At 34.9% G+C, this 25,000-nt stretch overlaps 3 protein-coding genes across 4 annotated transcripts in view; 2 read left to right on the top strand and 1 right to left on the bottom strand.

The window, feature by feature from the left end:
- The window catches only part of LOC137648209 (uncharacterized), a 159,771-nt gene extending 154,750 nt beyond the window's left edge, over positions 1-5,021 (top strand). The window contains exons 5-6 of the mRNA XM_068381134.1: positions 314-537; positions 4,333-5,021. Coding sequence (XP_068237235.1) covers positions 314-537; positions 4,333-4,650 — 542 coding nt within the window. The 3' untranslated portion in view covers positions 4,651-5,021. The remainder of the gene's footprint in view (positions 1-313; positions 538-4,332) is intronic.
- A 2,903-nt stretch (positions 5,022-7,924) lies between these two features.
- LOC137648208 (uncharacterized) overlaps positions 7,925-25,000 on the bottom strand; it is a 46,968-nt gene continuing 29,892 nt past the window's right edge. Inside the window, exon 4 of the mRNA XM_068381133.1 lies at positions 7,925-8,047. Within this exon, the coding sequence (XP_068237234.1) occupies positions 7,925-8,047 (123 nt within the window). The remainder of the gene's footprint in view (positions 8,048-25,000) is intronic.
- Xpd (general transcription and DNA repair factor IIH helicase subunit Xpd) overlaps positions 9,694-25,000 on the top strand; it is a 436,267-nt gene continuing 420,960 nt past the window's right edge. For both annotated transcript variants that reach the window (XM_068381754.1, XM_068381755.1), the window contains exon 1: positions 9,694-9,863. The gene's annotated coding sequence lies outside the window, so the exon portion shown is untranslated. The remainder of the gene's footprint in view (positions 9,864-25,000) is intronic.

The following is a 25,000-nucleotide window of genomic DNA, read 5'->3' as shown; positions in this document are numbered from 1 at the left end:
GTCTTTACATATTTCTCCTGAAATGAAATCAAAGCGATTATCCAGGTATACATTCAGACATACATCGCCATACATATATAAATGCATATAATTATAATTTAAATACTATGCATACACGTAGGAGTTATGCATACGGGTAAATAATCTACAAGTGAAAGATATGTTTCTGGTATTGATGGAATCTTAACATAACACTTGTATTATATCTTTAGGGTTAGATCTCTCTCTCTTTCTCTCTCTCTACCTCTCTCTCTAAGTTTAAAACAGCCAAAGCTCCTGTAAGTAATAATTTTCCTTTTTTCTTTTCTTCCAGCTGGGATGTTGCTCTCACCGTCCAACGCCGGTTCATCTCCCTTAGGCGTCCTTCCCCCCGTCAGCGTAGGCCTTGGGGCCTCTGGAGGTGTAGGAGTGCCCTTGGAAGCCTGCAGGGTCTCCCCGTACGTGTCCCCTCTTCGTTTGCACCCTCCAGCGTACGACAGGCTGCCTTCGTTACCTGCGCTTTCGCTCGACCCGGCAATTCTTTCGGCAGCCCACCAGGTGAGAAGGGTTGAAGAGAAGGGAGAGTAGCTGGAAGGACTAGAAATTTTACTGGAAAAGTAGCTGGAATGGTGGAAAAATTGCTGGAATCAGTGGAAAGTAGATAAGAATGACTAGAAGGGTGCCAGGAAGAGTAGCTGGAATGGGGGAAAGCTCGCTGAATGACTAGAATTTTGGCTGGAAGAGTAGCTGGAATGGTGGAAAGTTGGCTGGAATCATTGGAAAGTAGCTGGAATGACTAGAAAGATGGCTGGAAGAGTAGCTGGAATGGTGGAAAGTTGGCTGGAATCAGTGGAAAGTAGCTGGAATGACTAGAAAGATGACTGGAAGAGTAGCTGGAATGGTGGAAAGGTGGCTGAAATCTGTGGATAGTAGCTGGAATGATATGAAGGGTGATTGGAAGAGTAGGTGGAAAGGTCGCTGGAATCAGTAGAAAGTAGCTGGAATGACTAGAAAGATGGCTGGAAAAGTAGCTGGAATGGTGGAAAGTTGGCGTCTGGAATGAGTGGAAAGTAGCTGGAATGATTAGAAGGGTGACTGGAAGAGTAGCTGGTATGGTGGAAAGGTCGCTGGAATCGGTGAAAAGTAGCTAGAATGATTAGAAAGATGGCTGGAAGAGTAGCTGGAATCAGTGGAAAGTAGCCGGAAAGACTAGAAAGATGGCTGGAAGAGTAGCTGGAATGGTGGAAAGGTGGCTGGATTCTGTGGATAGTAGCTGGAATGATTAGAAGGGTGACTGGAAGAGTAGCTGGAATGGTGGAAAGGTCGCTGGAATCAGTGGAAAGTAGCTGGAATGATTAGAAAGATGGCTGGAAGAGTAGCTGGAATCAGTGGAAAGTAGCTGGAATGACTAGAAAGATGGCTGGAAGAGTAGCTGGAATGTTGGAAAGGTGGCTGGAATGAGTGGAAAGTAGCTGGGATGATTAGAAGGGTGACTGGAAGGGTAGCTGGAACGGTGGAAAGGCCGCTGGAGTCAATGGAAAGTAGCTGGAATGATTAAAAGGGTGACTGGAAGAGTAGCTGGAATGATTAAAAGGGTGACTGGAAGAGTAGCTGGAATGGTGGAAAGGTCGGTGGAATCAGTGGAAAGTAGCTGGAATGACTAGAAAGATTAGGAGGGTGACCGGAAGAGTAGCTGTAATGGTGGAAAGGTCACAAGAATCAGTGGATAGTAGTTGGAATGACTAGAAAGATTGTTTGAAAATGGTGGAAAAGTGGCTGGAATGACTAGAAGGGTGGCTGGAAGAGTAGTTGGAATGGTGGAAAATGGCTGGAATCAATGGAAAGTAGCTGGAATGGTGGGAAGGTGGGTGGAATCAGTGGAAAGTAGCTGGAATGACTAAAATGATGGCTGGAATAGTAGTTGGAGTGGTAGGAAGGTGGCTGGAATCAGTGGAAAGTAGTTGGAATGACTGGGAAGTAGCTGGAATGGGTTGCCAGCAGCTGGTTAATGAGAAGTAATTGGAAGGGGTGGAAAAGTAGTTGGAATAACTGGAAAAGTAGCTGGGATGGATTGCCAGTAGCTGGTTACTGAGAAGTAGTTGGAATGGGTGGAAAAGTAGTTACAATGGCTGCAAAAGTAGTTAGAATGACTGGAGAAGTGGCTGGAATGAATGACAGGTAGCTGGAGTTAATAAGTGGTTGGAATGGTTGAAAAGGTAGTTGGGATGGCTAGAAAAGTAGTTGAGAGGTCTAAAAGGGTAGTTGGAATGGCTAAGAAAGTAGTTGGAATGGCTAGAAAAGTCACTGGATTATCTGGAAAAGTAGTTAAAAGGGTTGGAATGGCTGAAAAGTAGTTAAAGGGTTGGAATGGCTGAAAAGTAGTTGGGTTAAATGGCTAAAAAAGTAGTTGGGTTGAATGGCTAAAAAGTAGTTGTATTATCTGGAAAAGTAGTTAGAATGGATGAAAAAGCAGCTGGAAAGACTTTGAAAGTATCTGAAATTTATATAAATCCGTCAGAAAGATTTAATATTAGCCGTCATGACTTGAAAGTTGTCTTACATACTTTACATATATGTATGGAGAATTTGCTGGAATCACTCCAAAATTTCTCTATGGACTGGAAAGGTTTGTTTTTTTTTTTTTTTTTTTTTAAATCTTATCTGGAAAGTAGTTATATAGATTATAAAAGCAGCTAAAGTTGAGATAATTAAGATGAATAGTAATTAATGAAAAATTTTAGATAAATGTGATGAAAAATTAAAAGTGACAAATAAAGATATATATTCTCTCTCTCTCTCTCTCTCTCTCTCTCTCTCTCTCTCTCTCTCTCTCTCTCTCTCTCTCTCTCTCTCTCTCTCTCTCTCTCAAAATACAAAATTACCTGTGTAACAACTTTTAAAATCTTTTTATTCAATATGTGATGAATAAACACACACACACACACACACACACACACACTTTTCACATATAATACATAGGGTGTCAAGGTCGAAATTTGAAACAAGATTTTTCATTACAGGACATTCATTTTTCTTTGTCTTACAGTGTTATGTACCAATCCATCATTATTGATAAGTGTAAAGTTATGGGCAGAAAAACTGGCATTTAATACGTGTATACACATCATTACAATTACTTAGGAATTAATATTTTAGAAATATATATATATATATATATATATATATATATATATATATATATATATATATATATATATGTGTGTGTGTGTGTGTGTGTGTGTGTGTGTGTGTGTGTGTGTGTGTGTGTGTGTGTGTAAATACACACACAGGTTTCAGATTACTTTATGTCACTAAGAAACAGTAACACATTTTCACAATGTTTTGAATAATTTTCCAAAACTTCTTTGATTTTTACCAAACATATGTCTAGACTTTAATGAATACTTGAGTCCGTCCATTTGTATATATTAATTTAATTATGCGCGTGCGTAACAACATACACTTCCGACCGGAAAGAGAAAATAAATAGTGAATAACAATATACTTTATTCAGTCGTGCGATTTGCCATTCCCATCAGATTCTCCCCTTTAAATCATACTCTTTCTTTTTTTTTTTTTTTGTCTTATCAAAGAAAATAAACGGTTTAACTAACTGTTAGAATGTTTGTAGAAATGTTAATATGCTCTGACTTTTTTTTTTCTTTTTTTTTTGAGAATTTTAAATCGAGATATTTAACCTCCCCAGCAATATTGTTTTTCATCAGTATTTTCATTTCTTGTTATTAAGTAATTGCAAGCGATGCTTTTAGAATAAATTATTATTAATTGGATGAAGCTTTACGACAGCTTTTAAATTTTTCTAAATGCACTCTCAGAATTTTATATCAATTGAGTTTTTTCAAATCTAGTTTGTAGTTGGAAATGAAGATGAAACTATTATATTTATATTTTGAATTTTGTTATCGTGTCTTATTAGCTATTAGCGCGAACAACTTCATTTAATCTGAAATTAATGAGAGTTGAAGAAATAATCTGCAAAATTCCACCTCAATTATAACACCAGCCTTCAAGTTAATGAATTGCAAGCAACTTCACGTATCTGATCAACTTGGTTGCATTCGAGAACATCTCTTTCTCTTTGAGTATTCTATTGCCAAACGTATTCTACATTTGTATGTGTGTCTGTCAATTTGAAGGTAGAAGTCATAGAAATTGATCACTGTAACACAAGGACTTAAATGTTGCTAATATTGGCTACTTATAGCGCAGTTTCGCTGTAAGATGATAAAAGATGCCAGAAAGCTCTTTCTTTATAAATCGGGATAATTTTTAGCAATTTGCACAATTGCAATGCACAACCGAAACTCATACATTCTCTCTTTATCCGTGCAGTATGCAGCGGCTGCTGTGTCTCTCAGCGCCGGCATCCAGAGCGTTTCCAGCGCCAACAGCAACACAACGAACAGCAGCAGTAGCAGCAACAACAGCAGCAGCAGTTCCAGCAGTACCAACGGCGGCTCTAGCAACAGCATTACCAATCCCCTAACCTCGCCCCCACTGCTGTACTATCCCCATCCGACCTATCCTCTGGCGCTGTCTGCCCTAGCCGCGGCAGAGAGAATCTCCTCCAAGAATTCCTCCATAGCCGAGCTCAGGATGAAAGCCCGCAAGCACGCCGAGGCCTTAGGCCTGACCATGCCCCAAACCTAAGAGATCTTGGGGGTGGGGTGCTCTTTTCAGTGAATTCTTGTTCGTTCGTTGAGTCTTGTTATATGAATGTGTGAAATAACGGTCCCAAAGATGCTGCAACTTATTAATCTTATAAACCTGAGCTAAAGGATAAAATATCAAAGGTAAATCAGACAGTTTAAGTAAGTGTAGTTTCAGATTCAGTTGGGCACCAGTTTTGTAATGTTGTAAATAACTGTTTATTTTCACTGGTATTTATGTAATTGTTTTGAATCAGATAATGATTGGTGCTACGGAAACCAAATGATGGATAGATTTAATGTCTCAGTATTAGGCCTACTCATTATGTAAGAAATATATAATGTTTCTTCAAATATTTTACTCAAACATCGATTATGATGGGTTATTTATTATTATTATTATTATTATTATTATTATTATTATTATTATTATTATTATTATTATTATTTGCATATGTTTGAAGGGTATATATATATATATATATATATATATATATATATATATATATATATATATATATATATATATTATATATTATATATATATATATATATATATATATATATATATGTAAATGTATGTGTCTATATATGTATATATAGATATTTATATATGTATTCATATATGTATATATACATATTTATATATGTATATGTATTTTATATATATATATATATATATATATATATATATATATATATATATATATATATATATAGTATATGTGTATATATGCATATTCATATATATATGTATATATACATACATATATATATATATATATATATATATATATATATATATATATATATATATATATATATATATATATATATATGTTATATCAGATTATTCTCCAAAAATATAATATTCTTGATATTTATTTTATTTATGAAACAGTTACTCCAAGAGCTACAACTAAGTTTTAGTTCTATTTTTGTTTTAATGCCAATATAGATGCTATTGGTCAATATTTGGATTAAATACCCGAAAGTCATGATAAGATGGACATTGACGTATTTCTAATTTTATTGAAGTCTCTGATTCTCTGAAAGGCAAAAGTTCTGTACTTTTTTTGTAGTTATTGAATTAATAGTTGAATTACTTGCAAGTTACTTTAGATAATTAAAACTATAAGGAGTTAGAAGAGTCAGTGAAATCAATATATATATATATATATATATATATATATATATATGTATATATATATTATATTTATATATATATATATATATATATATATATATATATATATATATATATATATATATATATATATATAATATGCACAGAGGTCGTCAATGAGATTTATTATTATTATTATTATTATTATTATTGTTATTAACCCAATTCACAAACGAAAAACTGCCCAAAAGGGGTCTGCTCACCCTATACTGTATATATCGAAAGATCGCATACTCGCTAACAATAAGTTTGGTGAATTTTCAGAAAAAAATAGCGTCAAAAATCCTAAGTGAAATAACAACCTGAGGAGTTTTCCCCATTATTTCTTTTCCTGTAATCTGTAAATACTGTATCAACCCTGTACATACACTCGTGACCCTATTTATATAAGTCGGTGTGAGCACATGATTTTGTGGTTGCTGTATAATATACGAAATTTGTGTGGGAAAAAAAATTAAATGTTTCTCTGTGGGTAAGTGATCCCTCTTCGCCTTGTGTAAGGTAGAAAATTGGGATAGCCCACGGGACATTAAAAATGGACATCACCGTAGTATTTACCGTGGATGTGCATACATGTGTATATGTATGTGTAATATATTTATACGTATATAGATCTACATTTATGTTGTCTGCGAAGAGAGAGAAGAGTCTGAGTGAAGGTATGTGATAATATTGTATGTATGGCGAAACATTTCAGTAGTTCGGTGTCTACTGCTTAAGATTTCAGAGCAAGTCAATTTGCGTTCGATGCTTAGCTTTTAAGATTCTTTCCTTAACCAAACAATGTTGAGGAACGAAGGGAGACGTCTTTGTTATGTATATAATCTACCTTGAGAGAAGGAGGACGTGTTACGGTGGAGATCCTTTCGGTTTCTTTCACTGCTTTCACCAGTTACTGTGATTTTTATTTACTAGTCAAAATTTCCACCATGTTTATCTTATTGTGTATTTTTAAATCCTTGAATTGGTTTATTTTCAAACTTTCAATGCTTGAAACTTGTCTCAAGTCATGTGATGTTTGAAGTAATTATTAATATTGTTAATTGTAATAGATTACGTTATCTGAAATAATCTGTATCCTTAGTTTACATATTTATGTATTTAATTATTTAAGGGAAATAAGCGAATGAAGCTCTACCTAATAATAATTTTAAATCTCTTGTTATGGAATAAACTATTCATGAAGCTGATAATCTAATTAACAGTTTCTGAAACTCTGTCATTACCCTGCAAAAAACTAATTACCTTATTATCATTAGCATTTCAAATGAATGTTATCTTACGTATTCTAACGCAGTTATAATTAGGCTACGTTCGGAGCCGATTATAATTGATCAGTTGCTAATTTATAGTGCAATAAACAACCCTTCCGTTAATTGGTTGATTACGTTTTACCGATAAGTCCGGTGTCGCGATTTCAACCCTCGATGCGGGAGAGGAAGTAGGACCAAAATGAAAAGGGGTGGGGGGGGGAAGGATTCTCAAATTCGTATGTGTTGCAGGATTTATTTGGTTATTGGTATGTGTATTTTGTGGTTGTTTATTATTGGTGGTATTTTCGTGTCATTATTTTGGCCCTTATTTTTCATCATTATAAACTTCATTGTTGTTTTTCATTTCCTCTACTTTTCAGTGTTATCATCATCATTATTATCATTATTATGGGTGAATTCATTATCATTATCAATATTGGAATTGATTTCATTATTATTATTATTATTATGGGTGATTTCCGAAAACAACCCCTTCCGATTTGCATACAATGTATGATACTGCCAATATCTATCATTTATTGAATATATAAATGTATTGATTACTTCAACGATCACTTATTCACTATATAACAACACAGGATTATTGATCTTAAAGAAAACCACTCGATAGAGCAATTAATACTAGGGTAGGAAAGATACCGGTTTTCCCTCATTGGTTGTTAATATTCCTGCTTTATTCAATTAAAAAACATAATTAGAGGGTTCTTTATATTTATTTCTAATCGTATCGTTGCAGATTTACAGCCTGGTATGTTTATTATTAGTTTTGTTTAATAAAAATGTCGGCGATATTCCTTTGAATTAGCATTTCAGAATTAGCCGTCTGCAATTTCACTTCCTTTCGTCTTGAGAACAACTGCATTCGAGTAATGATCCTCCTCCTTTTCGTCTTCTTCTTCTTCTTCTTCTTCTTCTTCTTCTTCTCTGTTAATTTCCTCCTATTATTAATAACATTTGTTGTTTTAAGAATAAAAAGATGTCGGTTTATATGAGGCTTTTATTATCCCTTTTATGATATGCTGCATTTGAGAATACAGTATCCTCATTGAGGCCAATTGCCTTTTGTTATTATTATTAGTATTATTATTATCATTATTATTATTATTATATTGTTGTTGTTGTTGTTGTTGTTGTTGTTATTATTATTACCTAAGCTACAACCTTTGTTGGAAAAGCAATATGCTTTAAGCCCAAGTGCTCCAACAGAGAAAATAGCCCCACGAGGAAAGGAAATAAGTAAACAGATAGAATAGTGTGCCCCAGTGTACCATCAAGCAAGAGATATCTAACCTTCGACAGTGGAGGACCATGGTACGAAGGCTTTGGCAATACCCAAGACTAGAGAACAATGGATTGATTTTGGAATGTCCTCCTAGATGAGCTGCTTGCCGTGGCTAAAGAGTCTTCTACCCTTACTAAGAGGAGAGTAGCCACTGACGGCACTATCTACGCAACTACAGGGTTATTAAGTGATGATATCACGCTAGGGTGAATAAGCGTTCTAGCCTTCACTTCTTGGCCTGTGGATAGAGAATTTGACTATATACTTCCACTGTGATTTCAGTCTATCTGTTGACAATTCTTATAAGAACTGATTTGAAGCATCTTCAAATGTCCATATTTTTTTTTACAAATAAAGTCATTGAATCTTGCAACGAACATTTTATGAAATCCAAATTAATTGTATTGCTCTGGAAATAAATGTACGATTGTGAAAGGCTTGGTTCTCTAAATCATTCTTTTAATGCAGATTAAAGGATGTAATAGAACTATTTTTTTAGGAGAAAGATACATTTTAGTGTTGTGGTAATTATCAATATATTTGTGTCACGTAACCGTTGTAAACTATAACTTACTAGACAACACTTCCTCGTCCATTTAATGTTATCCCCACTGAAGTACAGCCGAGTCCATTTCTTTTTCCCTATTTACACCCTCAAAAGTCTTGAGGATATTCAATCAAGCAGGTTGTGAATTGTTATTCTGTAAAACTAATTGCCATGGCTTCAGGATTTACTCGTCGCTGATTGGTCGAGTCAGTCATGGCGTCTAGATATTCTCTTCGTTGATTGGTCGAGTCATGGAACAACGCCGTTTTTTGTTAAATAAATATTCATTACAGCTTCCATGATTAATCGACCTAATTAATCAGGGACTGTAATATCGCATTTTAATTTTGAATTAATTACTAGAAGTGGAAATCGCTTCGATCAGCATAAACTGGAATTTTTATTACTTTAGTCGTAGAAAATTGTACCGATCCACTTGGACTGACAACGGCGTGGTATCGTTTATTTCAGGGTTTCTTTTTCTTTATATTCCATGCATTCATCGAGAGCATTTACTCAAAGAACATTATTTATATTAGTCCTTTAAATTATCTTTTTATTATTTTCCTGGCGCCAAAATATTTATTGTACAGGTACTAGTTGATTGTATAATACAAAAATAAAAATGCTACATAGAACTGGACCAAGTTTGGAACGACAAAGCAAAAGCCTTTGTTTACATAGTTCTAAGACTAAGAGGCGGTTCATGTCTCCCTGTCCATACTCCCGGAAGTATCTTTAAACCTAGTCTTTGCTTTAAACTGTTCGGGGAGTTGAAACTTGGGTCCGGTAAAGGGAAAGCCAACACTACGGTAAAACCAGTGCCTCATACAAATTAGGAACAAGATATAACATTTTCAGTTGATGAAGATGAAGAGCGGCTACCACCATTAGGAAGATACGAGTGGCTACTCTCGGGTATCTGGTAAGTACAGAATGTTTCGTAATTTTGTTTGTGTATGTCGACCATTGGTGTAATGTGATATTTGTCATGTGTATGCCAAAAAATGTTTACATTCTTGCCGTCGTATCCACCTGAGCAGGTTTAGCTGGATTTGGGATTAGGAATTTGGCTCATGGTGCAAAATTCAAAAAGGGTTGGACAGTAAGATACGATAGATGAATCAAAACAGAAGGCACGGGAAGAGAGAGTAAAGTGAATGCGACTAGTGGTACTAGTGACTGACGGGTCACTGCTAAAACCATTAAATAATGATTACAGTCTTATCATGTTATGTTCATTTTTGGGACTTGGGTTAGGCAGGGTTCTTAGGTTGGGTATCTTCCATATAAACTACAAACCCTCCCAACCAAGGTTAAGTAAAGGGTAGTTCCCTAAAAAAATGCGTTGGGGTGGGACTTAATTTTGACGAAGTACCATTTTACTTGTATTTAGACTTAAAAGTTTGAAACTTCGACTCGGATAAGGAGGCTTTAATACAGTTAAAGGTTTCTAATAGAATGTTCAAGGTAAACATATCGAGGCAGCTGTTGGGCCAAGAAGTCTGAAATATGGTTTTTTTTCTTTCTTTCTTTCTTTTTGCATATATCATCGTAAGGACCCACCGCCAACCCCTATTATCTTGAGGTGAATCATTAGGAAATTATGTTTTTGCGGTTTTGAGAAAAAAAAAATAAAACGGGTGAATACTTACTTGAGGTTCTTTTGTTCGATTTTCCCTAAATTTAACTTCTGGGTGGTACGCAGATTTCCTATTTATTCCACACGAGTCGTGAGTAAACAGGTATGTTTCTATTTTGATTAATGCCAGATACTACCAGATTATTTGTACACCAATATTTGTTTTTCGTTGGGGTAGTGGACGGGTGATTCTCTATGACTAAATAATAAAACTTTATATCCCTTTTCCTATTTAATTTTCGAATAGGATTGTATACTTGTCGCCTTTACTACCGATCATATCAGCCGTTGACTCTCTCTCTCTCTCTCTCTCTCTCTCTCTCTCTCTCTCTCTCTCTCTCTCTCTCTATATATATATATATAGTATATATATATATATATATATATATATTGGAGATGATTTTTAATTATCATTAATTTTAACAGTAACATTATTATTAATTCTCTCTCTCTCTCTCTCTCTCTCTCTCTCTCTCTCTCTCTCTATATATATATATATATATATTATATATATATATTGGAGATGATTTTTAATTATTAATTTTAACAGTAACATTATTATTAATCTCTCTCTCTCTCTCTCTCTCTCTCTCTCTCTCTCTCTCTCTCTCTGACAGATTTTCAATACCATTGCAGAGACTAGGAAAAAGTATAGTTAACTACTGTACAGTAATCTTGGTAATGTGAAGAATAAAGCAGAGAGCCACATTCCAAATTTGGTTACCATAAGGTAGACCTATATACTGAACATATTTAACCTACAGGATTAACCGCATGTTAGATTTACCCTTAACATTTTTTTTTAAATCGCTAGCCCTTAAACTTCTTCCCTTTTGTTATGTAGAATAAAAACGATAAAAAATACCATTTTACATCATTAAATGAAAAATCCTTAAGCAAAAGCAGTGTTCATCTGCAGTGTAAATGAATTCTGATATGTATTTTTCAGTCATTTCATAGCCTCTGTACCATAGTCTTCCACTGTATAGGGTTAGACCTCACTCGGTCACACAATTCTGTCTGTTTTCTTATTCCCTTTCTTCATGGGGCTCTTTTCCCTGTTGGAGCCCTAGCAATTATAGCATCCAGCTTTTATACCTAGGGTTGTAGCTTAGCTAGTAATAATAATAATAATAATAATAGCAGTAGTTGTAATCTGACATTGATAGCGCGCACAAAATGCCAGAGATCCGGATGTGTAGTGGCACTGGCAATCGAAACATGTGTGGTGCCTTAACATCGTCGGTGATATTGAATGATGTTGATTACTACTTTCCCAGTAACTGCTGGTTATTGATGTATTGTTATAGGTCTGTCGTCCTACATATTAAATTTAGAAAATGAAGTCTAACGGAAAGTTTCCTAAGCTGTTCTTTCGCTTAAATAAGCTTTAGAATTTTGAATTGTTCAATATCTACGTCGTTTAAGTAATACCTCGTCTTGAGTGAATTATGAATTACGAAAGGTCCTGTAGAGTAGGGTTCCCCTGCAGTATAGAACCAGAAAAGTAGCCCCTATAGTAACGTAAGTCTGAGTTGTGTAAACGATGGTACAACTACTATATAGGGCAGTTGAAAAGTGTATTATTCATGTTTTTTTCTCGTGAGAGGTTCTGTTTCAATATCATTGCATTGGGGATAATGAAATCGGTCTTACGTGAATCATTGGAGATGAAACATGGTGTGATGTACTTTATGTAATAATTGTCGCGAACGAAATGAATGACCTTATATGAAATGCCCAAAATTTTCTCGAACAAATCTCGCCCAACTCAAAGCCCAGTCATTCCCTTTTATTATTATGCCCGGGTGGGGGGAGCAGCTGATATTTTCGGCGTCGGGGTCAATAACTCCTTTGCCAATGAATATATTCAAATGAAATATTAAGAGGTTATTTAGATATATACACTGTTAGAAAAAAACGTAATTTTAATCGAAAAGTCTCCGTAAAAATACGCGGTTCTCAACCGTAATTCAGTAAAATACAGGCGACCGCAATTTTACCCTACTTTGTTATTATCTTTTAAAACTGTAAAATCCTGGAATAAATGTTGCCAGACATTTACCGTTTTTAATGCAAATTTTTAAGTGTATATAAGCTTTGTTTCTGCAAATTTTCATGCTCATACCTGCTATAAACATGACCTGGCTGTCACTTGTGTTCGTAGGTAACGATTTATAGCTAAAAACTCAGTGAAGAGCCGCAAACTACTCCTAGAGTTTTTACAGGGTTTGATGGGTGTTACGTGAACTACATTCATACCAATTTTCGTATTAATAATTGCCATAGAAAAGTCACAGTAGTAAATTACTCGTAGAATAGTTCACATATCCAAATGAAATTTTCATGTTGATATCTGCCATAGAAAAGCCACAGCAAACGTTTATTTCGGTATTGGTTGAATGGTTAATTTTGCCGGTGGAGTAAATTGTTCCTAGATTAATTCACATATCCAAATGAAAATTTCAGGGATTGATGGGAAACATAGTTTCTCTGTTCCTGCCAAATTCCATGGTAATATCTACAATTGAAAAGACACGGCTATCATATAGTCTTCATAAATATGCTGTTAAATGTAGCAACACTACAGTGAACTGCGTGATAGTGAGCGACATCAACGACAGACAATACGGATCTCATAAATGATAACCGTCCCCAGTTGCCGCTTGTAATAATAATAATAATAATAATAATAATAATAAATAGTAATCTGTATACGTACAAATCCAGAGTCCTTGGACCGAATGGAGTTGAAGAACCCCTCGTAAAGGAAGTCAAAACCAACCAACAGTGAATCACTAGCTTTTTTACATCTCTCTCTCTCTCTCTCTCTCTCTCTCTCTCTCTCTCTCTCTCTCTCTCTCTCTCCCTACTATTACAACTACTTTTCATTTCCCTTCCCCGTATCAGATATTCTTCCCAATCCCTTTTCTTAATTTCCAGCCACCCGTTGAGATACTACTGCTAGAGAGTTATTGGGTCTTTTGACTGACCATAGGATTCCTCTCCCGGTTACGGCTCATTTTACTTACACATGCACCGAATAGTCTGGCCTATTCTTTACACATTCTCCTCTGTCCTCGTACACCTGTGACGACACTGAGTTTACCCAACAATTCTTCTTAGCTCTATGTAATTGTTCAGTGGCTACTTTCCTCTTGGTAAAGGTAGAAGAGAGACTTTAGCTATGGTAAGCAGCTCTTCTAGGAGAAGGGCACTCTAAAGTCAAACTATTGTTCGCCATTCTTGGGTAGTACCATAGCCTCTGTACCACGGCCTTCCACTGTCTTTGATTAGAGTTCTCTTGCCTGAGGGTACAATCGGGCACGTTGTTGTATCATTTCTCTTGTTTTTTTCATAGTTTATATATGAAAGATCTAATTCAATATTGTTACTGTTCTTAAAATATTTTATTTTAATTGTTCATTACATCTCCTAGTTTATTTCCTTTTATCGTTTCCTCACTGGGCTATTTTTTACCCTGTTGGAGCCCTTTGCCTTATAGGATGATGCTTTTCCAACTAGGGTTGTAGTTTACCTTATAATAATAATAATAATAATAATAATAGATATGAAAAATGGCTTTGTAGACAACACCTAGTTTGACTTTTACCTCATGTAGGCGGTGGTGAAAAAAGTATTGTTGATAAATATACTCTACATAATTATGATATATATATATATATATATATATATATATTATTATTATTATTATTACTACTACTACTACTACTACTACTACTACTACTACTACTACTACTACTACTACTACTACTACTACTACTACTACTACTACTACTACTACCTGCAAAGCTACAACCCTAGTTGGAAAAGCAAGATGCTATAAGCCCAGGGGCCCCAACAGGGAAAATACCCCAGTGAGGAAAGGAAACGAGGAAAAATAAAGTATTTTAAGAATTGTAACATTTGATATATATATATATATATATATATATAGATAGATAGATAGATAGATAGATAGATATATGTATATACATGTATACATATACTGTATATATATATATATATATATATATATAGAAAGAGAGAGAGAGAGAGAGGGGGGGTGGAATTTTGTTGGGCGATAGGTTAGGAGCTGTTAATGTGACAATTGGCTGTCATACTAGCAGTACCACTCGTAGAAATTCCAAAATCTGCTACACCTTGAACCGACTTCATGCTGTGAATGCACTGCAGTTATATGTGAAGAATGAGAATGTTGAAAAGTGCAGACAACTCAATGTTAAGGATACGGAAATTTTGTTAATTAAACTATGTATGGTGAGAAAATCTATTAATTTCAACACACCTAAGAGCATTATATGTTTTACACTCAGGATGAGGGAAATTGGTTTCGTTTTAATACTGTGGTTTGGAAGATTCGTGTGCCATACACTTAAAGATTTGCCGAAAAAAAGGTAGAAATATGGGAATAAATGCTGCCAGGCATTTACCTATATATATTACGATCACCAACCCGTAAAAGATAATAACTAAGTAAGGTAAAATTACGGTTACCTGTATTTTACTGAAATACGGCTGAGAACAGTAGATTTTATGAAGAATTTCCGATTAATATTACGGATTTTTTTAAGTGTAACATGGAGGATGGAGGAAATTATATATATTTTTTTTCGCTGATGATTTGAAAGTCTTCTGCATTTCAACAATGATAATTGGCGATGATGATGTGGGGATTCTTTTATCTGTATATTATTATGGGGGAATTTGGAGATATTTAAAGGCTGAGAATGGGTAAATTTGTATACATATAAACACTGAGGATGGGGAAATTATAGATTTAAAAGTGAGATTCGCATACATTCAACAGTAAGTATAGGGAAATTCGTATGCAGTTAAAAGTGAGGATGGGGGAATTCGTATATATTCAAACACTGGCTATGGGAGAATTCATATAATTCTAAAACACTGTGGATGGGGAAATTCATATATATGTAAACGCAAAGGAGGTGGAATTTGTAAACATTTAACCATACCTTTAAGCATTGAGTATGGGGGAACTTGTATACATTCAAATACAGAGGACGAGACAGATCGTATACATCTAAGCCAGAGGATGGGGGGGGGAGAATTCGTATAAATTCAAAAACCTTGAATAGTGGAATTTGTAAACATTTAACCACTGAATAAGGGGGAATTTGTTTATATGATATATATATATATATATATATATATATATATTTATATATTTATATATGTATATATATATATATATATATATATATATATATATATATATATATATATATATATATATATATATATATATATATATATATATATATATATATATATATATACATGTGTGTATATCCAACTTAAGTGATTTTTAGCCAGTTATAACGGAAATTTTCTTTGAGATGCTACTTTCCACTTGGTAAGGGTAGAAGAGACTTTAGGTGTATAGATAAGCAGCTCTACTAGGAAAAGGACACTAAAAAAATCAAACCATTGTTCGCTAGTCTTGGGTAGTGCCATAGCCTCTGTACCATAGTCTTCCACTCTCTTGGGTTAGAAGTCTCTTGCTTGATGGTACAGTCAGGCACACTATTCTGTTTTCTCTTCCCCCTTTTTTTTTTTTTTTTTTTTTTTTTTTTTCAATGGTGTGATGAACGGGCTTAATAGATGGGCCGTGGATGCTTAGTGGTATATCAAGAGGTTGTCTTTCCCTTGCCTGTTTCTTTATCTTCCTCACAAGTATTCATTTTCAAAATCATTGTTACTGTCTTCCCTTCAGGTGAAGTGGCTATCCTGGTGGGTACTTAGCCCTGTATGGTGTGTTGGCTTCGTCATGTTGAACAATTTCATCCGATATTTTGTCTTTAGTCTTTGACTTGTACGAGTAGCATTATTTGTGTACATGTTTTTATTATCATTACTGTTGTTTTTTTCTCAAGTATGATGAGACTTTTTTCGTTTTTCTTTTAATTCTGTCTGGAGATATCGAACAAAATCCCGGACTAGTGCGTTTTAGACTTCGCCAGTCTCGTTTAATGTATTGTAATACTTGTGGACTGCAGGGCAATATTAGAGACCTTACAATTGCCTTAGACAGTGTGATATTCTATTATGCTCAGAAACTTTGTTTTCTCAGATGAAACACTCATATGAGCTCCTTATTCCAAGTTTAAAAAAAAACAATACAATTGAAACGGGATGCCATGGCTGTGTATATTAGAACTAAGTACCCTGCTTCTCATAAGGCCTGCCATGAATGTGGATGTCTCGAGATTCAGGTAGTAAAAATTTGTGGCAGGCATAACCATTTCTATTTGTGTTCAATCTATTGGAATCCAGATAAAGATAATTCCTTCTTCGGCAGTTTTCTTTCTATTACGGCTAAGATACGAGAGGATAGAAACGACTCTTTTATCTTTGTTGGTGATTTCAATGCTCCCCATGAGGGAGTGGTTAAATTCTGTTTCTCCTTCTGATCGCCATGGCTTGAGAACTTTGGTCTTTGCCTCTGAATCAGCCTCTGGGCCTGTGAGCAAATGCTAGGTGAAACTAATCGCACGTCTGGTATCTGCTTGTACCTCGTATACATTGACTCCCCTGGCGTTATAAAAAGGTTGGTACTCCAGTTGGGACATCTGATCATGCCTTAATTTCATTAGTGGTGAAGACTGAGCAGCCTGTGCCTGATGTGTCATACTCGCGTAAGATTATATAAAATCTCAAGCAAACTGGAATGACTTTTTGAGTGATCTTTTGAACTTGAATTGGTCACAGTTGTGTAATAGTATTGAGCCTGTTGTCACTTAGACTGAGAATCTGGTCAACATAACTGATAGGCGTATCTCTTCCTGTGCGCTTAAGTACCGAGTGAACGACAAACATTTCCTCAATGATGACTCTGGATAAGCTTATTTGGAGAAGCAGGAGGCCTATCATCCTTCGAAGGAAAGCAGATCAGATTTGACTTGGAATGACTATACTCAGCTAAGAGCTTTTACACAGAGAATTTATGCATCAATTTATGCATAACAGAATTAAGAAGAGGAATAAAATGGATTTTGAATTATGTATATGTAGGGCATTAACAAACTTATGAATGATTTTCGAACCATTGGGAATTTTGCAAGTGTGAAACACCTAATATGTCTTACAAAGTTTTGAATTTTCCCGCAAGGAAGGATAATGTTTAAAGGCAGGAAAATATTGGTTACCCAGGAATATAAGTGGTGGGCTATCCTTAGATCTCAAATCTTTAGTGCAGACGTAACAATTCCTTCTTTACTTGAAATCTTAAACCAAATGGATCTATCACTCTCTGTCTAAAGGAAAATGCATCCCTTATGGCTGATATGTTTGACAGTTAGCAGAGTAATGAGAAACTTGATCTTCATTCCTCTTTTCCTGTAGCAAAACTAGCTTGTTTAGCTTTTTTGTCTTGTGAAATTAAAACTTTCTTCATAGATCTTAATGTTTATGGAGGAGTAGATCCAAATGGTATTTTTCCTTTGTTTTTCATAAGGACTGCAGACATTTTAGCTCCTAAGCTATCTGTTTTTTCTGCAAGTTAGCAAGAACAGGTTCTTTTAGCACTTCTTGGAGAATTGCTAATGTTTACCCCATTATGTAAATATGTTAGTGGTAGCTCAAGTCCAGCTGATTACTGCCCAATTTACATAACTCCCATATTATGTAAAGTTTTAAAACTTCTTTCGGCAAAACGACCAAATAGGTTTGCTGAAGGTAATAATCTGTTTCCTAGTTTTCAATTTGCCTTTTGTAAAAGCATTGGAACACGTGGTGCCCTTCGTACAATCTCCAATGCTGTACAGAAATCCCTTGATTGTGGCCATGAAGTTCGTATGATTGGCCTTGAATTTAGTGCTGCTGGGTTTGTATTAATCGTGAGGCCCTTGTTTTCAAGCTCAAAACAGTTGAGACTAAGTGGATCTTTTCTTAGGATAATTATTGATTTTTTTTTTACGAGAGAAATTTTAAAACGTTTGGTTGATGGGCGCCATAGTTAGGGAATATTTGAATGTGATATCTGGTGGTTCTCAGGGTAGTGTTCCTGGCCCGTCACTTTTCATATTATACAAGGAAACTAGTTCGCTGCATATACAGATAATGCTACTCTCTTTGCCTCAATTCCATCTCCTGAATATAGGTTTAGGATTTCTGAATCCCTTAATAGAGATCTAGCTAAAATAGTCCATGGTGCAAGTAATGGGACATGAAGTTAAACCCTAATAAAATTCAAAGAATTATTGTAAATAGGTCGAGAACAGTGGCACCTCGACCTCCAGATCTCTGCATTGATAATGGATAATGTTACTTTAACTATATATAATTCCTTTAAATTTTAAGGCTTAGGTGTGATTCTTGATTGAAATTTTTCTTTTGAGAGACTCATTCGATCTTTTTCATCTTCAATGGCAGAAAGAAAATCACTCATTGAGAAAGTCTTTTAAGACTGTTTGTGATTAATTTTTTTCTGTAGAAATGTTTTAATGATCTCTTTTTGCCTCTTCAGGATGCCTGAAAACTTTAAATCATTCATTCATTCTCTTTTTGCCTTGTTTTAAGTATCATTCTCCTGTCCGGTCTTCAGCTGTTGAATCTCATCTTCATTTGCTGAACAAAATCTAGCAGCTTATTAGATTTCTTATTCCTGATATGGACAAAATTTCTCTCACGGTTGTTCAGTTAATTCTTAATGGATGTTGCAAAAGATTTTTCATAATTCTGACCATCCTTTGCAATCAGATCTTCCCAGACTTTATACCATCATGCACGTGCACTATGTATGCAGTTAGTCCTAACAGTCTTACCTTCTCATTATAAGGCTCAGCACAACACAGTATTCTAGAAGTTTTATTCCAGCTGTGACATATTGTGAAATGGTCTTCCCAATCAGGCACTTGAATCGCTGGAACTTTAGAAGTTCAAACTTGCAGAGAATTTTTTTATGTTGAACAGGCTGACATAAGTCTCTTCATAGTTTATATATGACAGATCTATTTTAACGTTGCCACTAATCTTAAGCTATTTTATATCCATTATTCATTAGTATCGTTTATTTCCTCATTACCTTTTCTCTCTGTGCTATTTTCCCCTCTTGGAGCCCTTGGGCTTATAGCATCCTACTTTTCCAACTAAACAATAACTTCTTTAATCACATTGCTGTCGATATGGAAAATTGGATTGGATTGGTGAAATCGTATACATTTTAGGATTAATAATAGGGAAAATATAATGTTTCAGCTTCAAAGGTGACATACATTTTGTACAGTCTAGCACTGAGGAAGGTCAAATCATGTATACTGTAACGTCGAGAAGTGGAAAAAATCGTATACACTGTATTTCTAAATTGAAGATGGATGAAATCGATTATAATTTTGTTCTTTATAACAGATTCCTATAATATTGCTCAACTAGGTAAATGTTTCATTTTGAAACCAACCCTTTGTGTTATGTAAGCAGCATTATAGGCACACTTCACTTGCCGTGATAGAGGCTATTTCAAATTTCCCCGATGTATAACGTTTCACAAAACATTACAAACACAGTTGCAGCATTGCAGCCAAGAAATAAAAGGTCGAGAGAGTATAACCAGGGAATGACTAACACTCCAAACAGGTTAAGATTATGAGCTGTGCTTGAGAAAAAAATTGTCAGTAAAAGGTCATCCTCCCAAAGGAAAGACGATTAGGCTTCAATTAAAAAGTAAAATGACCAAAGCGCAGATTGAAAGTCTAGTTCTAGTGTACATAACTGACTGACAGAAGCGAGAGTTTTTTTTTTTTTTTTTTTTTTTTTGGGGGGGGGGGGGGGGAGTTGAACAATACTCTCTTTGAAGTTTGCATATACTAAACATGACTTTGTTGTACTGATCGAGATTGATGAAAGTTATTTTATACTTTGAAATTGCAAACATACATGACTGCTAGTTATTGGGTCCTTTGACTGGACAGAGAGTACTACATTGAATCCCCCTCTGGTTACGGCTCATTTTGTCTTTGCCTATACATACATCGAATAGCCTGGCCTATTTTTTTCCACATTCTCTTCTGTCCTCGTACACCTGACAACACTTGAGATTACCAATCAATTCTTCGTTGCTAAAAGGGTTAACTACTGCACTGTAATTGTTCAGTGGCTACTTTCCTCTTGGTAAGGGTACAAGAGACTCTTTAGCTATGGCAAGCAGCTCTTCTAGGAGAAAGACACACCAAAATCAAACCTTTGTTCTCTAGTCTTGGGTAGCGCCATAGCCTCTGTACCATGGTCTTCTACTGTCTTGCGGTAGAGTTCTCTTGCTTGAGAGTACACTTGTGCACATTATTTTATCATATTACTCTTCCTCTTTGTTTTAAGTTTTTATAGTTTATATATAAAAGATTTATTTTAATGTTACTGCTCTTAAAATATTTCATTTTAATTGTTCATTACTTCTTTTGTAGTTTGTTTATTTCTTTGTTTCCCCTCTTTTCTGGTAAATTTTTTCCCTGTTGGAGCCCTTGGGCTTCTAGCATCTTGCTTTTCCAACTAGGGTTGTAGCTTAGCTAGTAATAATAATAATAATTATAATAATAATGCTAATAATAATATTTTAATATTCATTTATTGCCTGTCATTTTCATTATATGTCCTGCCCATGTCCATTTCTTTTTCTTACATGTTGTTAGAATATTCTCTACTTTATAATATATATATATATATATATATATATATATATATATATATATATATATATATATATATATATATATAATATATATATATATAATATATATATATATATAATATATATATATATATAATATATATTTATATATATGTATATATATATATATATATATATATATATATATATATATATATATATATATATATATATATATATAAAATAACACATCTTTCCTGTCACGCTCAGGGGGGAGAGGGATAGTCATACCCTGGTGAGAGGGGGTTACCCCGAGACGTATACTGGGAAACCACCCTTCCACAAATTGCCGAACAAGCTGGTTGTAATTAGGAAAGGGGGAGGCGGGGAAAGGGTTGAATTTGGTTGTTTGTCTGCGTATTTGTGCATATCTATGTAAATATATAGACGTCAATTTTGACGGCTCGGGTTCACTAGTTGTTTATTTAGGACTTAGCGATTTAACGTTGCAACTAATTCATTACATTTTATTATTATTATTATTATTATTATTATTATTATTATTATTATTATTAATTGCTAAGCTACAACCCTAGTTGGAAAAGCAGGATGCTATAAGCCCAGGGTCCCCAACAGGGAAAATAGCCCAGTGAGGAAAGGAAACAAGGAAAAATTAAAAATTTTAAGAACAGTAACATTAAAAGACATATTTCCTATATAAACTATAAAAACTTTAACAAAACAAGAAGAGAAATAAGATAGAATAGTGTGCCCGAGTGTACCCTCAAGCAAGAGGACTCTAATCCTAGACAGTGAAAGTCCATGGTACAGAGGCTATGGCACTACCTAAGAATAGAGAACAATGGTATTAGAGTATGGCTTGAGTGCATTGCAGAGATAATTTTTAAGTTTCAGTACAAAAGTCATCATGCATCACGTATGATGATGAATGATGCTTAATATCGGTTTATTATATCAAAATATTGTTTTCGTTCTGGTTTTGAACGGGAATATGAGCAAGAGCCTTAGGATAGAGGAATCACGACGATGATGATAATGGAACTGTCCGTGAGAAGTAATAACGAAACTGCCATTACTTTTTGGTACGGGGCTAATTGCAATTCGCTCAGCACAAAAATCAAAAAGTCTTACACAGAGCGGCGCTGAAATTGACTCCGTTCTGGTCTTCGTTATTGATTAGGAAATTTTTTACGGAAACTCGATGGAAGACAGATATTAGTTCAGAATTTAACCGAGGCAATACTTTCCACGGGAATATGACGTATTGACGTTCAAAGGTGATAAAGAATTCTAGATGAAATGTTCATTGCACATGAAGGAGCTGATGGAAACGTTAATTACTGAAATTACTGCTTTCCTCGAGTAGCATTTTACGATTTAAAATAACGTCAAATCATTTTGAATTATGATAAAAACAGTTTTTTGATATCTCTCATGAATAAAATCAGTTCAATTAAATACCGTGCAGCCACCAAATAGTCAACTTACAGATGATTTCAAGTTATTGGAGCTAAGACGTATGTCTAGTGTAGGGTCTAAAGCTTTCGAATATGCGACTCCAAGCCTACATAACAAGCTCCTACTAGATATACGAAAGACTGGAGATATTAAGGCTTTCAAGAAGCTGAAGATTTTCTTGTTCTCTAAATGCTTCGATAATGTGGATTTGGCAATTTACACGTGTACTCTAAATACCCGAGAATGTATACGGTAAACTAATTTTGTAGTTTCTGTATTTTGTAGGGTTCCCCTATGTGACAGAACTAGGAAAGCAGCCCTTCATGTAAACCAAAGTAAGTAACGAATGGTGGTTTGGAAGTATTATGCACTCAGGAACATATGCTGAGAGAGAGAGAGAGAGAGAGAGAGAGAGAGAGAGAGAGAGAGAGAGAGAGAGAGAGAGACGTACATCAATCGAAAGGTCTAGAATACTGCTCCTCATCAACTGTCATTTAGCAGGAAAATACTGCATTAGCAAATGTTTTCCTCTCTTAATGACTAATATCCCCAACGGTCACGCAACCTTATAATGATTTGGAACTGGTGAGCTTAATTGCATTTCCTACCTGGAACAGCGGGACGGAGGTTAGGGTGGAGAGGGGGTGACAAGGAGCTAGGGAGGAGGGAGTATTTGCTCGGGGAGGGTGAGGGGAAGGGGTTGCCTTGACCATTTTCATGGTTTGTGGATGGTTAGGTACATTATTATTATTATTATTATTATTATTATTATTATTATTATTATTATTATTATTACTTTCTAAGCTACAACCCTAGTTGGAAAAGCAAGATGTTAGAAACTCAAAGGCTCTAACAGGGAAAACAGCCCTGTGAGGAAAGGAAATAAAGAAAAATTAAATATTTTTAAGAACAGCAACAACATCTAAATAAATATTTCCTATATAAACTATAAAAACTTTAACAAAACAAGAGAAAGATATATTATATAGAACAGTGTACCCTCAAGTAAGAGAACTCTAACCCAAGACAGTGGAAGACCATGGTGCAGAGGCTATGGCACTACCCAAGACTAGAGAACAATGGTTTGATTTTGGAGTGTCCTTATCCTAGAAGAGCTGCTTACCATAGCTAAAGAGCACTTTCCGCTCAAATGCGCAACGCGAATCCTATTCAAAACAACTTAGCGTTGTACTAAAATTATGTTTTGTCTACTATATATCTTTTGATTCTTTTACTGCTCTGATAGATAATTTATAAGTGCGTTGAAAGCACTTGAAGGCATTACACTAAACCGCCGAGATATCCTCCGGGAGGTAGCGGATTTCAGCTACTTCGAGGAACAATTCCGAAGGTATTATACTGTATCTGCGACATGTAATTCTGCCACATACCTCCATGTAGGTAATGGAACTAAGGAAGGTAAAATGAAGAAGTAGGTTTTTTTTTTTTTTAATTTCCATGTGTTAACACAGACAGACAAACGTGAAAGCATGAGGAAGTCCTAGGATTGTTACACTTCAACGACCACTCTAAAACAAATGGCTGTTGCATTGCACAGGGCGGGAACTGATAAGTGTTGTCACATGTAATTACAATGTTACCACGATGCGTAATCTAGATAGTGGTCTTACAATAAGTATAATATTTAGGCATTAATAAAGTATAAATGGTAAAGTAAACATGATTTTAATATAAATAAATGCATGCGAGCTATACATAATACATGTACTTGGCAATGTATTCGATATATATTATCACATTGCCTGAATTGTTTTTGCGTTAACTATCCGAGACAGTTAATATATAGGATGGTTTTCTAGCTTTTGTATTTTACCTGTAGGACTCCTAGAGAGAGAGAGAGAGAGAGAGAGAGAGAGAGAGAGAGAGAGAGAGAGAGAGAGAGAGAGAGAGAGAGAGATCTTCAACTATCATAACAGATTGTTTTTTTATTTTCTGCATGTTTTTGTTTCGTTTGTTACTCTACCTTTAATTCTAAAAAGATAGTAATTTTTTCAACTAGTTAGCTAGGGCCCCTCACATCATGATATCACAAGCAGAGCAGTTGACATGCATAATCTAACTTTAAGAGATATGATATGCTTGTTTCATATTGGCTTTACGGATTGACAGATTTGTTGCATTACAATTTTTCAAGCATCTGAGAGGTAATATGTCCATCCATATAACAGAACTCTGGGTTTTCCTTCTAATTGCATTATGAGCATTCTATTTATTTATCTATTTTCCTTCCTCACTGGGCTATTTTTCCCTGTTGGAGCCCCTGGGCTTATAGTATCCA

The sequence above is a fragment of the Palaemon carinicauda genome, chromosome 10 (genome assembly GCF_036898095.1).
Source record: "Palaemon carinicauda isolate YSFRI2023 chromosome 10, ASM3689809v2, whole genome shotgun sequence".
NCBI lineage: Eukaryota > Metazoa > Arthropoda > Malacostraca > Decapoda > Palaemonidae > Palaemon > Palaemon carinicauda.
Note: the sequence above shows the minus strand (reverse complement) of the source record. Positions and strands in the feature narration are given on the sequence as shown.